This window comes from Octopus sinensis, linkage group LG13, assembly GCF_006345805.1.
Source record: "Octopus sinensis linkage group LG13, ASM634580v1, whole genome shotgun sequence".
NCBI lineage: Eukaryota > Metazoa > Mollusca > Cephalopoda > Octopoda > Octopodidae > Octopus > Octopus sinensis.
In genome coordinates, this window is record NC_043009.1 from 26,433,604 (window position 1) to 26,456,103 (window position 22,500).

General features: G+C 37.2%; 1 protein-coding gene and 1 long non-coding RNA gene across 3 annotated transcripts in view; one reads left to right on the plus strand and one right to left on the minus strand.

Moving 5' to 3' along the window:
* The window catches only part of LOC118765779, a 264,728-nt gene extending 246,957 nt beyond the window's left edge, over nucleotides 1-17,771 (plus strand). For both annotated transcript variants that reach the window (XR_005001655.1, XR_005001656.1), the window contains exons 2-3: nucleotides 6,596-6,724; nucleotides 17,576-17,771. This is a non-coding gene — a long non-coding RNA (uncharacterized LOC118765779). The remainder of the gene's footprint in view (nucleotides 1-6,595; nucleotides 6,725-17,575) is intronic.
* Nucleotides 16,582-22,500, minus strand: part of LOC115218616 (coiled-coil domain-containing protein 138-like) — an 89,856-nt gene continuing 83,937 nt past the window's right edge. Inside the window, exons 12-14 of the mRNA XM_029788518.2 lie at nucleotides 20,558-20,682; nucleotides 18,559-18,749; nucleotides 16,582-18,329 (exon numbers count right to left, since the gene is read on the minus strand). Coding sequence (XP_029644378.1) covers nucleotides 18,155-18,329; nucleotides 18,559-18,749; nucleotides 20,558-20,682 — 491 coding nt within the window. The 3' untranslated portion in view covers nucleotides 16,582-18,154. The remainder of the gene's footprint in view (nucleotides 18,330-18,558; nucleotides 18,750-20,557; nucleotides 20,683-22,500) is intronic.

A 22,500-nucleotide genomic window follows, 5' to 3' on the forward strand; every position in this document is an offset into this window, starting at 1 on the left:
GTGGCAGACAAAAACTGTATGGAAGCCCATCGTATATATTTGTACTGGCATGTATGTGTGTTTGTCCCCTCACCGCCACCGCTTTACTACTGCTGCTGGGTTGCTTTACATGGCCGCAACTTAGCGCTTCGGCAAAACAGACGGATAGAACAATTATCGGATTTATAATTAAGCAAAAAGTATTGGGGTCGATTTGTTCAACTAAACTCTTCAAGGTGATACCCCAGAATGGCCGCATTCCAATGACTAGAACAAGAACTATTTATACATAGCTTTTCATATATATTTTCGAGACACACGCAATATTACTGTCAATCACAGACCTATTACATCTCCCGTCCTGTTATCTTCTAATACAGTTATTCACAAGTCCCTCCATATGTGACCTCCCTCTTTGATTTCCTCTTTTTTTAATCTCATTCATCTTTATTCGCTTTCAATTTGGGACTTTATGCTGCAAATGCTGCGATGTGCATTGATGCATGTCACCAATATTCACCGCTATACTCTAAAACTTGAACTCCACGGGAGAATCTTATTAAGATATATGTGCGAAATAAGTATGGATGTGTGTATGTATGTTTTCGGTCACGTTAGCCTCTTCTGTATAGGAAACAATATATACAGACATGGATATATATTTATATGCATTTACATATATGTGGATATGCCTATATGTGTATACGTATGTGTGGTATATGCATGTGTGTGTGCATATATGTATATATATATATATATACATATGTATACATATATATGTACACACTCACGCACACACACATATATATGTACATATATATGTGCGTGTGTGAGTGTGTATATATATATATATATTGTAAGTGTGTGTATATATATATGTGTGTGTGCGTGTGTGTATGTATATATATATATATATATATATATATATATATACATATATATATATATATATATATATATATATACATATATATATATATCCTTGATTAAGAAGTTGGAATTTTAATAAATTAATCTTTCTGAGCACTTCTTGGTAACTATATATATATATACATATATATATATAGATATGTATGTATGCAATTCAATATACTGTATATGTGTCTGTGCGCGCGTGTGTGTAGATATGTATATGGACGTGTACATATGTGTGTGTTCGCGCGCGCGTTTACACATTCGCATAAGTAAAACAGTGCTTGCGTTCAATACACTAGTAAGTGTATGTGTGTATATATATATATATATACACACACTACAGTTATATTGAACAATGGCACAAGTATAGATATGTGTATTTATAGGAATATATTATATCTCACAGTTTCTCTTGATCTGTGTATGCCTGATGTATATATATATATATATTGTAAGTGTGTGTATATATATAATATATATATATATATATGTATTTATATATATACACACATATATATTTTATATCATACATATGCATAGATATATACATACATACATACATACATACATGCACAAATTTATTCATATCTATACATATGTATAGAAAAGAGAGAGTATGTAACCATATGCATACATATGTCTGTATATACATATATATATACATATGTATGTGTATATATATATATAATATATATATATATATATGTGTGTGTGTGTACAAATGTGTATGAATGAGTGGGTAGTACATGTATGCCACTCATCATCTTATTGAACAATTTTATAGGTATTGACATTATATGCACTTATGCTCATCTATTTCAATTTCTACTACCTTGTAGAATTGGAAACAACAACAACAACAACAACACTAAGAAGAAGAATAGAATTAGTAATAATAATAATGATAATAATAATAATAATAATAATAATAATAATAATAATAATAATAATAATAATAATAATAATAATAATAATAATGTGCTCTTACGCATATTGTATGTTTGGATCACGACCGTGATCAACTGACATGTAAGAGATAGATAGCAAGATAGATAGATAGACGGATGGGTGGATGGATTTGTATATATATATATACATAACGTATGTATGTATACGTAACTATGTGTGTGTATGTATACATATCTGTATGTGCAAATATTTCTGTAACTCTACAAATTTGTATGGATGCTTGCGCATATACGTACATATGAGCATGCTTTGTATGGCGTGTATGTATATATATATATATATATACATAAATATATATATTCATATATACATACATATTTATATATATACATATATATTCATATATATATATAATATATATAATATATACACTTATATATACTCATATATATATATACATATATATTCTTATGCACACACGACGATGCTTGAGCACACTTCACTTCATCCTACCTGGATATATGGATATCAATATATTTCTTGAAACGTTACAATATTAACAACTTTCGCATCACTTACTCTATATTGCACTTCCGCAACAACTACACTGCAGCACAAATTTCTGTAGACAATGTGATGATAGAAAACTACGACGTCAAATTGCTTAAACCTCATGGTCAGAGTTATTTTCTAAGTGTCGCCATGAAAACGAATTCATATCTTAAACCTTAACAACACTAATGAGCCAATTTAACAAACGCGCAGATTTAAAAAGACTAATCCAAATAAGTCAGGAGATTATCCACTGTGCGTACGTCAATATTATACCGTATTTGTCAGGGTATAAGATGCATCCCTGCTTTACAAATGTATTTTTTAAAAAAAGCAGATTTGCTTCATCATGCATAATGAAAGATATTCTGAAGTGTTTTGTAGGGGAAGATGTATAAGTCTCCGCATCATAAGTATACGCTTACTCTATTTCCACTCTATCTTCTTTTAGATCAACAGCATAGGTTAACTTATACTTGTTTCAGTCATTGGACTGCGGCCATGCTGGGGCACCACTTTGAAGAACTTTTGTCGGGTGAATCGACCCCTGTACATTTTTTCTTTAAAGCTTGGTACTTATTCTGTTATTTTTTTGCCGACCCCTATCGTACAAGAAGGTAAATGCACCAACACCGGTTGTCAAACTGTGTGGTGGGGGACATACACACATACACATACACACACGCTGAGCTTCTTTTTGTTTCCGTCCAACAAATCCACTCACAAAGCTTTGGTCGGTCCGACACTTGCCCAAGTTGTCACGCAGTGGGACTGAACCCTGAACCATATGATCGGGAAACAATCTTCTTACCACACAGCCACGCCAGGATTGTCATTCAGGATTAAGCTTGTATTTCTGACTGATGTCTTGTATAACAACTGTCGGCCACCAGGCTGGCGCTCTAGTTCTTTAGTCATCCTTTCGTCTCGAATAGCTAAGAGACAAGTGAAAACTTAATACAGCTTTCATTTTCCGAAAATTTTTCATAAAGATGATAAACAGATGTTTCTTGAAGGTAAGATAGTCATTTAATACTGTAAGACATAGATCAGGCGTGGGCTTTGTATGTATTGTGAGATGATGTGCCTTCCCCACATAACAACCGGCATACAGTAAGCAATTTTTTGTAAATTTGTGCTAACAAACATTGATAATTTGACATGTTTCCAGTATCTTATTATTTTGTATGGCAGCGAGCTGGCAGAATCGTTAGCACGTCGGGCGAAATGCTTAGCGGTATTTCGTCTGCCTTTACGTTCTGAGTTCAAATTCTGCCGCGGTCGACTTTGCCTTTCATCCTTTCGGGGTCGATTAAATAAGTACCAGTTATGCACTGGGGTCGATATAATCGACTTAATCCGTTTGTCTGTCCTTGTTTGTCCTCTCTGTATTTAGTCCCTTGTGGGTAGTAAAGAAATAAGTATTTCGTCTGTCTTTACGTTCTGAGTTCAGATTCCGCCGAGGTCGACTTTGCTTTTCATTCTTTCGGAGTAAATAAATTAAGTACCAGTTGCGTGCTGGAGTCTATCTAATCGACTGGCCCCTCCCCAAAATTTCGGGCCTTGTTCGTAGATTGGAAAAGAATATTTTTCTTATTGATAATCACTGTACCTGGCGGAACTTATGGTCATCCGGCTCTCTAACATACGGTGCTTGGCCTGCTACCTGCGGTACGGCCACATTAAACGCATGGCAATTTTGGGATAGATTTAAAAACAAGTTCTTCTTATACACCGGTAAATATTGCTAACATTCAACACGCAAAAGTCGAATAGCCACGGTAGGGGTTATGGAAATTATATAAATGCTAACAATTTCAAATAAAAGACTTAGAATTGATATTTGCAAACCTGCTTTCAATGTAAAACTGAATAAACAGTCGAGAAATGAGTTGAAATGAAAGGCATTGGGGGGAAAAAAATCATAAACGAAGATTGGCTTAACAGGAAAATTTCTTCCGCACAAAGAAGTGGTCAAGTGAACGGTCATTTGATTTGAAATCCATCCATTCCTGCGAAGATTAATTCACTTTGAACATCTTCCAACTGAACAGCAGTTGATATTTGATGTTAGAGATTTGCGCAATAACAAATATATTTATGTAAATATATTCCGGTGCTGCAATACTTTACACATATATACACACATTCATAGACGTGCGTGTATATCTATTTGTTAATCTATCTATCTGACTGTTTCTTTATCTGTCTATTTGTTAGCTGTCTTTATTGTCTGCCTATTTATCCGTTTATGTCTGTCTGTGCATCCATCCATCCATGCAGCTGTCTATTTGTCCATCCATAGATACATCTAAATATCGTTCTTTGTGAGTTTGTGCCAGCCTAAATATACAAGCCGAGTGTGGAGGCGCAATGGCCTAGTGGTTAGGGCAGCGGACATAGGATGCGGTTTCGATTCCCAGACCGGGCGTTGTGAGTGTTTATAGAGCGAAAACATCTCGAGGCTCCGGCAGGGATGGTGGTGATCCCTGCTGTACTCTTTCACCACAACTTTCTCTTACTTCCTGTTTCTGTTGTACCTGTATTTCAAAGGGCCGGCCTTGTCACTCTCTGTGTCACGCTGAATATCCCCGAGAACTACGTTAAGGGTACACGTGTCTGTGGAGTGCTCAGCCACTTACACGTTAATTTCACGAGCAGGCTGTTCCGTTGATCGGATCAACCGGAACCCTCATCGTCGTAACCGATGGAGTGCTTCCACCACAAGCCGAGTACAAATACAACTCGATTGTGTCTAACTATAGAGAAGCAGTAAATTGTTTCAACGTGGTTAAAGTGTCTAAGGAAATAACCTGCGGTATTTGTTCCGAAACTCGGAGCTCTGAATTCAAATCGCTCTGAGGACAGCTTTGCTTTTCATTCTTTCGGAGTCGACAAAAACGGCACCAATCTATAACAGGAAAAATATCCTATATTCCAAATGGCTATTGGTGCTGTTCTAAGTATCTTTATATAATGTTTCATCGTTTTTCTTTTAATTGCCATCATTGTTTAAACTGTACAGTATGTTGAAATGTTAATCAAGAATGGTGAATTTGAGAGGGTTTTTTTCTTTTGCCGTACCCTGTAGTACAAAATATATATTTAAAAAAAAACTAGTACTCCGTCGGTGACGACGACGTGTGTTCCACCTGATCTGATCAGCTGAACAGCTTGCTCGTGAAATTAACGTGCAAGTGGCTGAGTACTCCACGGACACGAGTACCCTTAAAGTAATTCTCAAGAAGATTCAGTGTGGCCAGAATGTGACGAGGCTTGCCCTTTGAAATACAGGTACAACACAGTTTTGCCAGCTGAGTGGACTGGAACAACGTGAAATGAGTATCTTGCTCAAGAACACAATGCAGGAATCGAACTTATGATCGGGAGTCGAATTCCCTAACCATTAAGCCACGTGCCTTCACAGAACAAAATAAGTTCACATATTGGCTTCAAATTTTGGCACAAGGCCAGCAGTTTCTGGGGAGGGGGTAAGCTGATTACACCAACCCCAATCTTCAACAGGCATCTATTTTATCAACCATGAAAGGTAAAGTCGGCTAAATCAAAGATTAACTTCATACGTAAGGAAATATATATTCACACATAAATCTACATCATCTCACAGTTTCTCTCAGATGTGATATCCTTTCTGCTATAGACACAAGGCCTGGAGTTTGGTGGGAGGGAGCCAGTCGATTAGATTGAACTGGTACTTAATTTATTGACTCCGAAAGGCGGAATTTGAACTCAGAACGTAAAGACAGATAAAATACTTATTTCTTTACTACCCACAAGGGGCTAAACACAGAGGGGACGAACAAGGACAGACAAACGGATTAAGTCGATTATATCGATCCCAGTGCGTAACTGGTACTTAATTTATCGACCCCGAAAGGATGAAAGGCAAAGTCGACCTCGGCGGAATTTGAACTCAGAACGTAACGGCAGACGAAATATGACTACGCATTTCGCCCGGCGTGCTAACGTTTCTGCCAGCTTGCCACCTTCTCACTGATATGAAATATATTGTAGTAAAACATGTGGATGGCTATGCATTGGGCATAAATGACATTATCTTTTTGGTTTTTATTTCACACATTACATTTTTTAATCATACAATTCTGACTACAACCATGGAATATTTCCAATACTTTTTTTTTTGTTGTTGTTTGTATATCAGGATAGAAGACATCAAAATAATTCATTAAACAAATGAAAATTCTTGTATCTTTATTAGATTCCATTTAGCGCGATTCTGTCCCAAGCAGATTCAATCTGACAAAGAGTACTCGAAGAATTTAACAAAATAGTAGAGGATTGCAATTCTTCTTCTTGTAGTTTTCTAATACAAAATATCCAACGTTTGGTAAGTGGAGATATAACATTTCATTTATCTCTTCTGACGGAATTAACAGATTAAAATAATTGATTGCATCATTCTGCAATGGTTCAATGGTTCTTGGTAAGATTCCACCTCGATACATATTTATTTTGATCTTGTTTTATTTGGAAACAAATTTTTGGCTGAGCAAACATCAGAGGGGAATTTCTGTTTGAAAAAGAATGGCGAGACTCGTGATTATTTTTATTTATTTATTTATTTACTACTTCTTTAATTTTTCCTTGTTTAAGTTATTTGACTGCAGCCATGCTGGAGCAACGCCTTGAAGAATCTTTAGTCTAACAAATCGACACCAGTATTTTTTTCTTTCAGCCTGTTATTTATTCTATCCATACCTTTTGTCGAACTGCCATGTTACGGGGACGTAAACACACCAACACCAGATGTCAAGCTGTAGGGCCTCACACACTTATGTACAACAGGCTTCTTCATCAACAAAATCCACACATAAAGCTTTTATAGACCCAAGGCTATAATAGAAGACACTTGCCCAAGGTGCCACTCATTGGGGCTGAACCTGGAACCAAGTGGTTGGGAAGCAAACGTCTCGTCAAATAACCACACCTGGCCCATATATATTTATTGTAATTTTTAATAATTAAATTATGGATCATGCTCTAAATTAAAAAGCAAAAAGTGAGTATTACAGATCCCTTTACAAGATGATGCCCAGATGATTCTTCATTATTATAAGGAATTTTTTCAGTGAGTTTCTCTAACAAATCCGAATTTGACCCTGAAGATATTTGGTCTCTCTTCTTACATAATTATCTAGCGTCTTTATTCCGTTTTTACCGGTGTCTGTATGTCTGTCTGCCACAACCGTTGTTGGTTTGTTTACATCTCCGTGACTTAGCAGTTCGGTAAATGACACCGATAGAATTAGTACTAGGTTTTAGAAATAAGTAGAGGATTCGATACATCCGACTAAAACTCTTCGAGTTGATGCCCCAGTCCAATGACTGGAACAAGAGAAAATATTTTTTTAAATGTGTTGACAGTGACTTCGAAGTTTCAGCCTTCTTGGTCTTTATAAAGCTGTGGTACATTTGAATTCGCTTTGATTTTACATAATCTCTATTAGCATTTTCTGGAGCAAGAAGAGAGCTCTCTTGATAATTAAGTATTGTAGAGTAGGTTGTGATGGTAAGAGAATATGGATGCTTCTTATTGATATATATATATATCATCATCGTTTAACGTCCGTTTTCCATGCTAGCATGGGTTGGATGGTTCGACCGGGGTCTGGGAAGCCAGGAGGCTGCACCAGGCTCCAAACTGATTTGGCAGTGTTTCTACAGCTGAATGCCCTTCCTAACGCCAACCACTCCGTGAGTGTAGTGGGTGCTTTTTACGTGCCACCGGTACAGGTGCCAGGGGAGGCTGGCAACGTCCACGATCGGCTGGTGGTTTTTATGTGCCACCTACACGGAAGCCAGTCAAAGCGGCGCTGGCATCGGCCACGTACGGATGGTGCTTTTTACGTGCCACCGGCACAGGTGCCAGGGTAGGCTGGTAACGGCCACGAACGGTTGGTGCTTTGTACGTGCCTATTTAATGTACACCGTATACAGATAAAAGTTACTAATAGTTTCATGCTGTGGAGACACGTATCTTGCCAGGATTTTATTATACGCCTTGTGTCTTCAAGCAATCTTCAGGTTATTATACCCGGAGGACTCTTTCATAGAATTATCTCCTTATGTGTCTCATCAGCCAGATATATCAGTTATATGCTGAACATATAAGGTGGATTCAGCCAGAATATTGGTTCAGGCCTGGGAACATAAGAAACTATTAACAGCCTGTATCTTCTGTGTGCATTAAATTATATTTCTCTCTCACCATGTATAATGTTTGTGTCTCTGTGACTTAGGTATATAGTGCTATTTAACCCATGAACTGTCGATGTTACTGCTGTTAATATTATCAATTAAAAATATTCACCATAGATGGTATTAACAGAAGAAACATCTTATTTTGAATGTTTTTGCATATATATATATACATATCAGTTATATTTAAAATTAAACTTTAGATAGATTTTAAAATGTAGTATCCAAACCTTGCTTTAGGTATGTCCCTAGTGGTGTGCCATTACAGCTACCAGGTGTCATCCGCCATACTGCACTTTCGTCACAGGATCTATGTGTGTGTGTGTGTGTGTGTGTGTGTGTGTGTATATATATATATATATATATATATGTGGAGGTGCAATGGCCCAGTGGTTAGAACAGCGGACTCGCGGTCGTAGGGGGGGGCGACCCTTGCTGTACTCTTTCGTCACAACTTTCTTTCTTCTGTTGGCCTGCTCTCTTAGCCAGCGGGGTGGGATCATTTGAAGGCTAAAACAATGCGAAGCGCATTTTGACCAGCGATGTGTAGCAACATCTGATAGCCTGGTCGGTCACGTGATCACGTGATATGTATGTATGTATGTATACACATACAGTGGCAGAATGGCCAGCTTGCCCGATGGCAAGTGGGCGCCTGCACTATTAGAATCCATACATGGGAGCCTGTGTCAGTATATAAGGTGCCCATCCCCTCAAGCTTGAGAATTTTTTATTCACTCCTGGAAGAATGCATTAATTATTTCAGCCTGGCTGTGTTTGTAGACAGTTGAAAAGAATACTTTTAACAAAAAAAAAATAATAAATTAAATGAGAGCATTGTAGTTGTAGGTGGGCCCCCATAGTCTCCTGGCAACCAATATTTTTAGACCCAGTCAGCCACTGCACACACATGCATATTTTTAAAGCATCAATGTAATGTAGGGAGCATTAAGAAACTGACAATATCTTACATAAAGCGTTATTATACCCCAAGAACTCTTTCATAGAATTATTTCGTTATGTGTCTCATCAGTCAGAAAACAAATTATAGCTTAGTTGAAGTTTTAGAAAACAGCCGCCCCTCTCCATCATGGCCTGGATACAGTTTTATTCCATGTTGCCAGATTTCTCTGCAAGGCCCTGGTTATAAAAGGGAGGTTGTTCTAGTGGTTGTTATTGCTGTTGTTTAACCCCAGATGAGTCCTGAGCGAACAAATCTAGCCAGGACCAACTCTTCATTTTCCTAAGTGCCTTGGACCCAGGACCACATTAACCAAAGTGTCCCTTGTTTTTAAAACAGAAGAATGTAATATGAGGGAAACTTGTTGCCTTTTTCTAGCAAGTCGAACAACCACGCAGAGGCTCTATTGATGGTTTACAGTTCCAGTGGTGATAGCAGCAGCAGCAGTAGTAGTAATAGTAGTAGTTGGAAATGTAGCAGGTGACTAGGAACAGTAGAAGTAGTAATTTAAGAAGCTTAGTAGTAGTAGTAGTAGTAGTAGTAGTAGTAGTAGTAGTAGTAGTAGTAGTAGTGATGGTGGTGGTGGTGGTTGTTATGTTGGTTATAGTAGTAGTGATGGTGACAAGATATTAATTGCTGTTTTCTGTAGTAGTAGTAGTAGTAGTAGTGATGGTGGCATTGATGGCAGTTCAGTAGTGATGATGATGATGATGATAGTGATAGTAGTCATATAAAACAAAACAAAAAAAAAATAGTATTTCTTGTGGCGTTGATGGTGTTGTTGTAGTTGTGGTCCTGTTGGCTGATTCCCAAACCAAAAGTTTAAATATTGGCATTCTCCAGTCAATTTTCACCTAGTTTATGTCAATAAAGGGCAGGTTGCAATATATTTAAGAGCCAGCACTGTTAAGTTGACCATGATGATGATGATGATGATGATGGTAATCATCATCATCGTTATTGTCGTCATCATCATCATCGATGTCGTTGTCATCATCATCATCATCACCGTCAGCAGCAATATTAGCTGCAGCAACATTACCATAATTATTATTATTATTATTATTGTTGTTGTTGTTGTTACAGAGAATGAAAGACAAATCGCATAATTTAAACAACATCCGGGCAGAGGAATTGAAACAGAAATTATAAACACTATACACACAACTGTGTGTGTGTGTGTGTGTGTGTGCCTGGTCCAGAATGCATGTGCAAATCTGTATGCATTTGTACATGAATGTTACATTATATATATACACACACACACAAACATATATATATATACAGTTATAAATAGATATATATACATATATATGTATACACACACACACATATAGAGAGATATAGATAGATATATACATATATATGTACACACACACACACATATATGTACATACACGCACACATATATATAGATATAAATACATATATATGTACACACACACACACATATATATATAGATAGATGTATGTACATGTGAACATATGCATATATACATGTACATGCAGGTACATGAGTAGATATGTGTGCATATATAGCATATTTATGCATGTGTACAAATATAATAATGTGTATATACACACATACATTTACATGAATGCATATATTTATGTGAGCATTTATGCATCTGTATGAGACACAAAGTATGGATTGAATTCTAGGTAAAAAGAGCTTTCAGGATGTGTATATGCCAACAGTAAACTCTAGCAGAACAATATACCATTCCTTATCAATGGAATTTGCTAGATTCGAGTTGCTAATAAGGTTTAATTTAGGTATCATTATCTTTACATAATTTTGAAACCAGAAGTTTCAAAATTGGAATTTGTCCAAGATTCTTCATAAAACTAATAGACACAACATAACAGAAGTGACCATATATAATAAATATTCAATGGAAGGAACCAGTGGCAGGGATGAGGAGGTAATTTAGAGTAAAGGGGACGATTTAGCCCTGCCAGATACAATGTCCCTTATGCCGGTTTGTTTGTTCATTTCTTCATGTGTCAACTTTTCTATGCTAGAATGAATTAAGTGAATACATTGCTGAGATATTGTTTTGCAGGTGAATGCCCTTCCTGTTGCTAACTCTTAACTGTTTTTTCAAGAAAGGTATCTTTTATTTCATGCATCTTTGAAAGCACAAACCCATCGGACAATTTGCTGAATACGAAATGACAACAACATCAAGCGCAAATGTAAACAAGCACTCACATATTCTTTCCTACTCTAGGCACAAGGCCCGAAATTTTGGGGGAGGGGGGCGGCCAGTCGGCTTGATCGACACCGGTACACGACTAGTACTTAATTTATCAACTGTGAAAGGATGAAAGGCAAAGTTGACCTCGGTGGAATTTGAACTCAGAACATAAAGACAGACATAATACCGCTAAGCATTTCGCCCGGTGTGCTAATGTTTCTGCCAGCTCACTGCCTTATAAAACACTCACATATTATTTTCTACTCTAGGCACAAGGCCCGAAATTTTGGAGTCAACTTGTTTGACTAAAGGCAGTGCTCCAGCATGGTCACAATTAAATAACTAAAACAAATAAAATAACAACAGAATGTATATGTGTATGTTTAATATTTGTATGCACTTCAATGACTCATTGGCAAGTTGTTTTTTTTTATTCCAGTGTCCATACCCAGCTTTAGTTATTTGTAAAAACAAGTACAACCTCAAAATTATTACTAACACACACAGGATAGTTACATTATACATGAATACTACTTCTAAACTTTATGTACTCAGTGACAGTTTAGTATCAACAGCCCACACTATCAAACAGTATCATTCATATATTCTAATGACACGTTCATTATAACTAATTAAGAATACAGAAGCTGCTGTTTTAATTAGTAGCTACAGAATGTAGTGTATATTCTGACAAAAAACATCATTGTTTTCATATTGTGATGTCTCTATTCAAGAGATACAATAAAGTTCTAAGGGATATTTTATTTACAATAAGGTTATAAAATATATTTTTACTAAAACTGTCATCTTAAAAATCATACATCATAAATTCCACACCTCTGCACTTTGTAAGAATAGCACCAATTTGTGTGATGGGTGTGTGTGTGTGTGTGGTGTGTATTTCTCTTACATAAATATTGTTGTCATAGCGCCAATTAATTTTTGATTATTTTTAAAGAGCACTTTTCAATGAAAAATATCTCACTATAAAATTGAATTGTGTAGTGTACCAGGCTTTTATTCACACAAATATATGTGTGTGTGTGTGTATGCATAGATATACAAACTGTACATCATCATCATCATTGTTTAACATCCATTTTCCATGCTGGCATGGATTGGACGGTTCGACTGGGGTCTGAGAAGCCAGGAGGCCGCACCAGGATCCAGTCTGACCTAGCAGTGTTTCTACAGCTGGATGCCCTTCCTAATGCCAACCCCTCCAAGAGTGTAGTGGGTGCGTTTTTATGTGCCCACCTTCCCAAAAATTTCAGACCTTGTGCCTAGAGTAGAAAAGAATATTTGACATTTATCCTAAGGCGGCAAGCTGGCAGAATTGTTAGCACGCCAGGTGAAATGCTAATAGTACTTTGTCCGTCTTTGTTCTGAGTTCAAATTCCGCTGAGGTCAACTTTGCCTTTCATCCTTTCGGGGTCGATAAATTAAGTACCAGTTACGTACTGGATTCAATCTAATTGACTGCCCCCACCAACCTCCCCAAAAATTTCAGGCCTTGTGCCTAGAATAGAAAAGATTATTTGACGTTTATCCTATTCACTAATATATATATATATATATATATATATATATACACATACCTATGTTTGTTGACATCTGTTCTCTAGATGTCATGAGCTACGATTTTGTCATTTCTCCCTCCAAGAAATGAACAAAAGTGCTTCTGAAGACATGTGAAATGAGAAATTTTGTACTTTAGAAAACTAGGTAAAAGTTAGTGACAGCAAAGTTATCCAGTTATAAAGCAATGCCCCGATAATGTATTCACCTAACCCATGCCAGCATAGAAAACAAGCATATAAACGAACAACACACACACATATATATACACACATACATATACTTAAATGTACACACACATGTATATGTATGTGTGCAAGTACATGCATCAGGCTGGGTTTCAACACTCCTAACAAAGATATCACAATATTATACAGTTATTATTATATATAAGCCTAATTCTATAACGAGTTATTAATTAGCTTTTCAATACACTCCCTACCCACTATATATATATATATATATATATATTTATTCCCTAATATTATTATTACATATATATATATATATATCCACTCTTCTGTATTACTGAGTTTTCAATGAGGGTTTATTGTTCAAAATGGAAACTTTCGTTATAGTACTGCATGTGCTTTCTCTCTCAACAACTCATGCATTTTCTATAGAAAATTGGCAAATAATTGACCTCCCACAAAACAAGTAGCATTGAGGTTAAGGATGTCAGAACCATGATTAAGTATTCTGGAACCATGCTATCATCCCATTGGATACAGCTTGTACAACCACAGGTACATACTTACATTCAAGCAAATGTGGGAGTATCTATGGAGTCATTGCGCTTGCAAGACATAGCAGCTAAATCACTCTCACATTACACCCTACCATCTCATATAAAGACAGGATACTTTAACCATTTAGCAATTAAACCTACCACACAAAAAGTACATGCGCTAGTGTCACATAAAAAGCACCCACTACACTCTGTAAAGGGCATCCAACCAGAGAAACCATGTCCAAAGGTGGTGAGCCGGCAGAAACGTTAACATGCTGGGCGAAATGCTTAGCGGTATTTCGGATGCCATTATGTACTGAGTTCAAATTCCGCCAAGGTCAACTTTGCCTTTCATCCTTTCAGGGTTGATAAATTAAGTACCAGTTATGCACTGGGGTCGATGTAATCGACTTAATCCCTTTGTCCCCTCTATGTTTAGCCCCTTGTGGGCAATAAAGAAATAAGAAACCATGTCCAAATAGACAATTGGAGCTTGGTGAAGTTCTCCTGTTCGTCAGCTCTTTATCAAGCTGTCCAACCCATGTCAGCATAGAAAAACGGATGTTAAATGATGATGATATTCAACCCAAATATTCTACATGTTTTGTGTTCAAACTGGCCAGATCCAGCCTCTCACACCTACCCTACAATGTCATTCGAAAACCAACCAGTCCCATCCTCAAAATCTCAAAACTATGCAGGACTAATTCAAAACAACGTGAATAAACAAGCATTACATTTGACAGAGTACTCTGAATGTTGAAGAGATGAATAATGTAACCCTTCACATTCCTAGGTGCATGGTTCAGTAATCATGAGATAATGAGTTCAATTTCTGGACTGGGCTGTGTGTTGTGTTCTTGAGCAAGACTATTTCATGTTGCTCCAGTTCACTCATCTGTAGAAATGAGTTGCGATGTCCCTGGTGCCAAGCTGTATCGGCCCCTTTGCCTTTCCCTTGGATAACATTAGTGGTGTGAAGAAGGGGAGACTGATATGCATGGGAGACTACTAGTCTTCCATAAACAATCTTGCCTGGACTTGTGCCTTGGAGGGTAACTTTCAAGGTGCAATCTCATGGTCATTCATAACTAAAGGGGGTCCTTTCATATTCTTAAAAGGAAGAATGATTGTGACTGAACTGACTAGGATCATAAAACTGGTCGATCAGAGTTGGCCTAGGGTTAAACAACTACAACAACAACAACAACATACATGTGCACATGAAGCAATGTCTTGCTTCTGGAACTGCCTAAAAGAATGTGTGTTCTATGTTTGCAATGTGCAGAGTGAAATTGCAAAGGCTCCAGGAAAAAGAAAGTAACAAAACGATGAAAACGAGTTTCAAGAAATTTAAAGCTGGCCTGAGTCGGCACCCTAACCTCAAATAGATGTTGTTAAGATTTCTTGCATAGAACAGGTTTGTGTCAAGTGGAAAGAGATGAATTCTGGGGTTTCAAAAAGTCAACTTTTTGGGCAAAGAACAGAGACAATTATTTAAGGAAAGCCATTTTAGAAATTGTAAACAATATATTTAGAGCACAATTTATGTGTGCAAGAATTTTACTTGTGATATTGATATTGGTTTTAAATTTTGGCACAAGGCCAGCAATTTCTGGGGAGGGGGTAAGTTGATTATGTCGGCTCCAGAACTCAATTCTTTCTAATTTTGGTACAAGGTCACCATTTTGAGGGCTGTGGGTAAGATGATTGTATCAACCCCAGTACTTGACTGGTATTCTATTTTATTACCCCCACCCTGAAAGGATGAAAGGCAAAGGTGACCTCAGCTGGATCTGAACTCAGAATGTGAAGAGCCAGAAAAAATTGCTGCTAAGGATTTTGTCTGACACATTAACAATTCAGCCAGTTCAATCCCTTTGAATATATCTATAATAATAATAATAATAATAATAATGATAATAATGATGATGATAATAATAATAATAATAATAATAATAATAATAATAATAATAATTGTAGTAGGTACAGGTGTGGTTTTGTGATAAGAAATTTACTTCTTAACCACATGGTTCTGGGTTCAGTCTCAGTGCACGGTATCTTGGGTGTCGTCTACTATGGCTCCAAAACAACCAAAGCCTTTGTGAGTGGATTTGATAAGCTTGTCATATGTGTGTGTGTCTGCATCTGTGTGCATGTGCATGCATGCATGTGTGTGCATGCATGTGTGTTTGTGTCCCTTTGTCTTGACATCACATGACAGTCGTAAAATAAGCGTCATTGTCATTTGAGCAGTGCCAAACATTTTTGCAATATTCAGCCAAAACATGTCTGGTCATGGGCAAAAGATGACCTTGTTCAGAAACAGGTGAGGACTGGTGAAAGAAAGGTCATCCTGCCATAGAGAATCTGCTACAAAAAATTCAGTCTGACTCATACAACATGGAAAAATGAACATTAAAAGGAATAATAAAATCTATACAACATAAAAAAAAAAGTATTTTGTGTGGGAAAAAACCACAGAGTATTTTTATTTGAAAGCATTGGGGTTTTTCTTTTGGTTTTTGTGGTTTCTTCGTTGACATTTTACACCTTTCACCAATATATCACACACACACACACACACACACACAAATATATATACATATATACATATTATATTATGATGGATTCTCCCTTCTGACGGTGATTTGGAATCAGTACATGAGCTGGGAATTATGAGTACCGATGTGTTGTTTCATAAACATATTACCAAAATGGCAACAAACTACAGAGAGGACCAGCAGGATATGCTCTAAGAACATTTGCATCAACGAAACACAGTCTTGTCGGTCCTGTGGAATACCCTTTTCTCCATCCTCAGAATTTCTGCTCTTCCCCTCATTAAGTAAATCCCATGCTTAACTAGAAGCAATCAACTGGTCCAAAAGTGCTAACCTAATGACCACCACCATATAAACCCACCCCATGTTCCCCCTTTTATTCAATACTTCTCTTAGCCTTTCTAAAAATTTGAAATACTGATCTGGATTCTTTTTCAATTGTATTTTCTAGCATACAAGTCAACATTATATATTGTGTACACATTCAAACCTTGTCACTATCTTTCCAAATCCTGCTACATTCTGCATGTAATTTTTGGTCCGCCAAAGTCATCTTGGTGTCTAAATCAACCTGCCTTTTGTGGTTCTAAATTTTGGTCCAAAAAGTTCAACGTGTATGCCAGAAAATGCAGTAATTTTTCTTCTAAAGAATGGCTTTCCTCTATGTCTTTCTCCTCTAGGTCTGTCTTTTAGAATGGCTTTCTTCCAGGTCTGTTCTACACATCATTTTCTCCCATTTTAAAAACTACAATAGTTCAAATTCTTTATTTGATGCACTAATCTTTCCAGATTATTATCCCTGTGGAGGTGCATGGTCTTGTAATTCAAGTGTTGGGTTCATAAATTTTGAATTGTGGATTCAGTTTTCAGATAAAAGCTGTATGTTGTGTCCTTGACCAAAACATTTCTTTTCACATTTCTAAAGTACAATGCATTCACCTTTCAGGCACCAGTCACTACTAAAGAAAAGAAGTTTAACTCTGCAAGAACTAGCATCCCATTAAGAAAGGGAGGGTCTCGGCACTCCAAATAAGTTCCAGCCTCATGATCCTGTACACTAGACATGCATAATGGAGTCCACTATAGCTATGGCTATTTCCTCTCTTCCTACTCTTTGAATGGATAAAAACAAATTCTTTATCCCATTTAAGTCTTATGAAGTTATTATTTAGGGTTAATACAAATAGCTTACATGTAGGCTTTCACATGTGGTTACATGTAAGTTTGTCAGGAAGACTAATATGAAGATTTTGGCATGTAGATTTTTCTCATAAGTTTTTCACATGTGGGTTTTTTAAATTTTTGAACAAAGTAGGATTTGTTCTGTGTAGGGTTGGTATGTAGAACTAGAACATAGGAGCAATGAATACAGATCACATGTTGCCATAACCTGTATCAGTAACATATAGGAGTCTTATGGAGGAGTGACATGACATGTAGGATAAACATGTAGGGTTGAGGTGTACAGGACTCAAATATAAGTTTGTTCCTATAGGCATAGCCAGCTTTGATGTAAATGTTCTGGTCATGTGGTACTGACATTAGATGAGCCAACGCAGTTGAGATTGAAAAGGATAGAGCGCAGGTTCAGTTCTAGGAAAGAGTAGTCTTGTTGATTAGAACTGCAAGTAGAAGTGGAACGACTTAGTTCCTGGATCAATGCTGTGATGGAATACACATCAAACAGCTTTTTGTTATGCCTGAAAAGAAACAAAAATATAGCATATAGATATATATAGAAACATATAGATATATATATATAGAAAAAGTAGATATATAGAAAAAGTGATAAGATTTTTCTTCATTTAGAAGAATGATAGTAGTGATGGTGATAGATAGGTAACCAATAACAATAAATGGTAAAGATGGTGAAGGAAAGAAGGAAGGACCCAGTACTTAAAATATAAGAAATAACTGAATTAGTCTTACCGAATTTTTGAGAGTTTCTGCAAAATGATGCTGAGTTTCTCAAATATTTTATCATCCATATTGACTGCACGCAGCACTACAGCAACCGTCCGGAACCAAGTTTCATTGCTGCAACTCGTTAGGAATTGGTTCAAATGAGGAGACTCCATTGACAATGGCAAGAACACGTCAATGGCATTGTTAACCAGAGTCTGAAATTTAGGAATCTTGGGTCATGATTCTCTTTACATTTTGGGGGTCAATGTTACAAAAGGACCAACACTCTATCTGCACAGTATCAGTTACACACAGACTCATTTCACACCAAAAGCTGTCTTTTACATGTACACTTGACTGGCTAGAAGTAGCAGCCTAATTTCCCTCAAATCACACCTGACGATCTTATAAAAGTATTCCAAAGTCAGTTTTGCTGTTAATCCTGCTGGGTTTGATAAAATAAAGGATCAGTCAAGTAGTGGGCTTGAACTAATTAACAAACCCACTTCACTTGAAATTGTTGGCCCTGTGCCTTAATGAGAAACCATTATTATTATTATTATTGAGTGAGAGAGCAGTTCATGCCATCAAAGTGACACTGGGGTAAAATATACGAAGCCCAATATACCCATCATGACTACCCGTCTGATAAAGGTACACCAGGCACATGCATCACAACCATATGTGCGCGACATGGTGATCTCATATCAAGATAAACAGCACATGACCTTGCAGGTGGGGCCCAGTTAGAATTTTCTTCAGGTTGAGTAGCCATCCCGCTCAAATGGTCCTGAATAAGGGTTGTTTAAGGATGTTGAAAGAACCACCCATGTTTCAGAGGTGAACTATTCAAACCCCAAAGAATCCCTCTCAACACATGGCTATGATGCTCCCCCACTACTTCTGCTCGTGATCAGAGATGCACATATCGTCAGCCACTAAGGGATGCTCAACTGGTTAAGGTCAAACAACTGACAAGCAAATCTGTGATATTGAGCAGAATATTTGCTGTAGCCCATCTTTTATACCAAGACAAAACAATGTACATGATAACTATTATCATTATTATTATCATTATCATTATTATTATTACTATTAAGGCAGCGAGCTGGCAGAGTCATTAGTATGCTGGACAAAATGCTTAGCAGTATTTCGCGCTTTGCTACATTCTGAGTTCAAATTCTGCCGAGGTCAACTTTCCTTTTCATCCTTTCAGGGTTGATAAAATAAGTACTAGTTGTACACTGGGGTCGATGTAATTGCCTCATCCCCCACCTCCCCTAAGCTGCCCTTAAAGCAAAAATTTGAAATTATTATTATTATTATTATTACTATTCTTCTTCTTCTTCTTCTTATTATTATTATTATTATGATTATTATTATGAAATGCTTAGCAGTATTTCGCTTTTGCTACGTTCTGAGTTCAAATTCCATTGAGTTTGACTTTGCATTTCATCCTTTCGGGGTCAAGAAAATAAGTACCAGTTACATACTGGGGATCAATCTAATTGACTCATTCCCCCACCTACCACAATTTTCAAAGGTAGTGAACTGGCAGAATTGTCAGCATGGAACTCAAAATAGATAAAGTGAGTAGAATGATGGTTAGCATATCTGTCATGGATCCAGATGATGTGGGTTCAAGTTACACATGTGGCCTTTGGCTTTTTTTCCCCCATCCAAGATAAATTAGTTGGTTTTAAGAAGCACATCCAGCAAGAGAGAAAATTAACCACATGAACAAGATGCAGTCCTGTAATTCCCCTAAAGAAGCAGTGCCTCCAATTATGTCCTGACTTTGACCAAGGTAACCCATCCAGGTCACACAACCATAGAAAACATACATGAACCCACACATGCACACATACATATACAAACAAAAGCATATACACATATGCATATGTACACACACACACACACACATGCATATGTACACACAGAAACATACACAGATTTGTTGCAAATGAACAAAATCTCACAAAAGCAAAGAATGAAACAGTTAAAAAGATTTCAATTGTCAAACCTTGTGAATGGGTTTCAAATACTGCAACACAACAGGAGTTCCTTGATAAAAGAGGAACAATTCTTTACCACGATCAGATTTCAGCTCATTCTTCAGGTCATCGAGTACATTGGCTAAGAAATCCACTGGAAATTGGAAATAAAAAAAAAATAAATAATGTATATGTTATTCTTTAACTTGTTTCAGTCATTTAATTGTGACCATGCTCGAGTACCACCTGTAGCCAAACAAATCAACCCCAGGACCTATTCTTTGTAAGCCTAGTACTTATTTTACCACTGAGTTACAGGGGATGCAAACACACCAGCATCGGTTGTCAAGTGATGGTGGGGAGACAAGCACAGATACACAAATGCATATGTGTGTATATATATATATCACCATGATCACCATGATCGACCAGGCTATCAGATGTTGCTACACATCACTGGTCACAATGTGCTTCACATTGTTTTAGCCTTCAAGTGACGTCACCCGCTGGCTAAGCAAACAGACCAACAGAAAAAAGAGTGAGAGAGAGTTGTGGTGAAAGAGTACAGCAGGGATCACCACCACCACCTACCGGAGCCTCATGGAGCTTTAGGTGTTTTCACTCAATAAACACTCACAACGCCCGGTCTGGGAATCAAAACTGCAATCCTACAACTATGAGTCCGCAGCCCTAACCATTGGACCATTGCGCCTCAACTTATATATATATACGAATGTGAGTCAAAAAGTAAGACCATTTTGTTTAGGACAGGTTATTCAGGTTATAAAATTCCTTTTTCTTTTAAGTATTCCCCCCAGAAGGGGTAAACTTCTATACCTCAACAATTACAAGTTGGCTCTTTTTGTACTATGCTTGTTTACAATATTTTTGCCATGGGCAACTTATATGGAGAATGATGTGTTTCTTTATGAAGCTGAAGCTCACCTTTATAAATATTACCAGCTGCTGAACAGGAGTTGAACAACTGGTAGCATTTATGGTAGTTTTCCAAATAATTTCAATAAAACCAAATAGGAACAGGCTTAAACCACAGTGACTCATCCGATCCATGCTAGCATGGAAAGCCATACAGGCACACAAATTGGCATCACTGCCTTGAGTGCAAGGACTCATAGGACAGGTTACTCAGCTTCCATGATGCATAATTGACTGAGATGATAACATTTCTCCTGGATAGGATGCCAGTCCACCACAGGATTACAGGTTTAGAGCCAGCTGGAGTGGAGTAACACAAGAACACAATGCACCTCCTGGTCCAATGATAGAAACCATGTTCTTGTGAATGTGAGTGCAACACCGTCACCATCAGGCCATGGACCTTCACACATGTATGTGTCAAATGAGAGTGTGTATGTGTAAGCATGTGCCCATGTGTGTATGTGTGTGAGTGAGTGTGTATAGACACACAGACATCTTTTATCTATTATCTTTTACTTGTTTCAGTCATTAAACTGTGGCCATGCTGGGGCACCGCCTTGAATTTTTAGTCGAATGCATCAACCCCAGTACCTTTTATTGTAAACCTAGTACTTATTCTATCGGTCTCTTTTGCTGAACTGCTAAGTTACAGGGATGTAAACACACCAACACTGGTTGTCAAGCAGTGATGGGTGAACAAAGACATATACACATAGATATATATGTTTCCATCTACCAAATTCACTCACAAGCACACAAACACACACACACACACACATACGACAGGCTTCTTTCAGTTTCCGTCTACTGAATCTACTCAAAAGGCTTTGGTTGGCCCATGGCTATAGTAAAAGACACTTGCCCAAGGTGCCATGCAATGGTACTGAACCCGGAACCTTGTATACCATCATAATCCTTTAACTTCTGTCTTCCATGCTGGAATAAGTTGAATGGTTCAACAACATCCTCAAAGTGAGAGGACTGCAGTGAGCTCCAATGTCTGCTTCGTAATGCCAGCCACTCTACAGGCTGC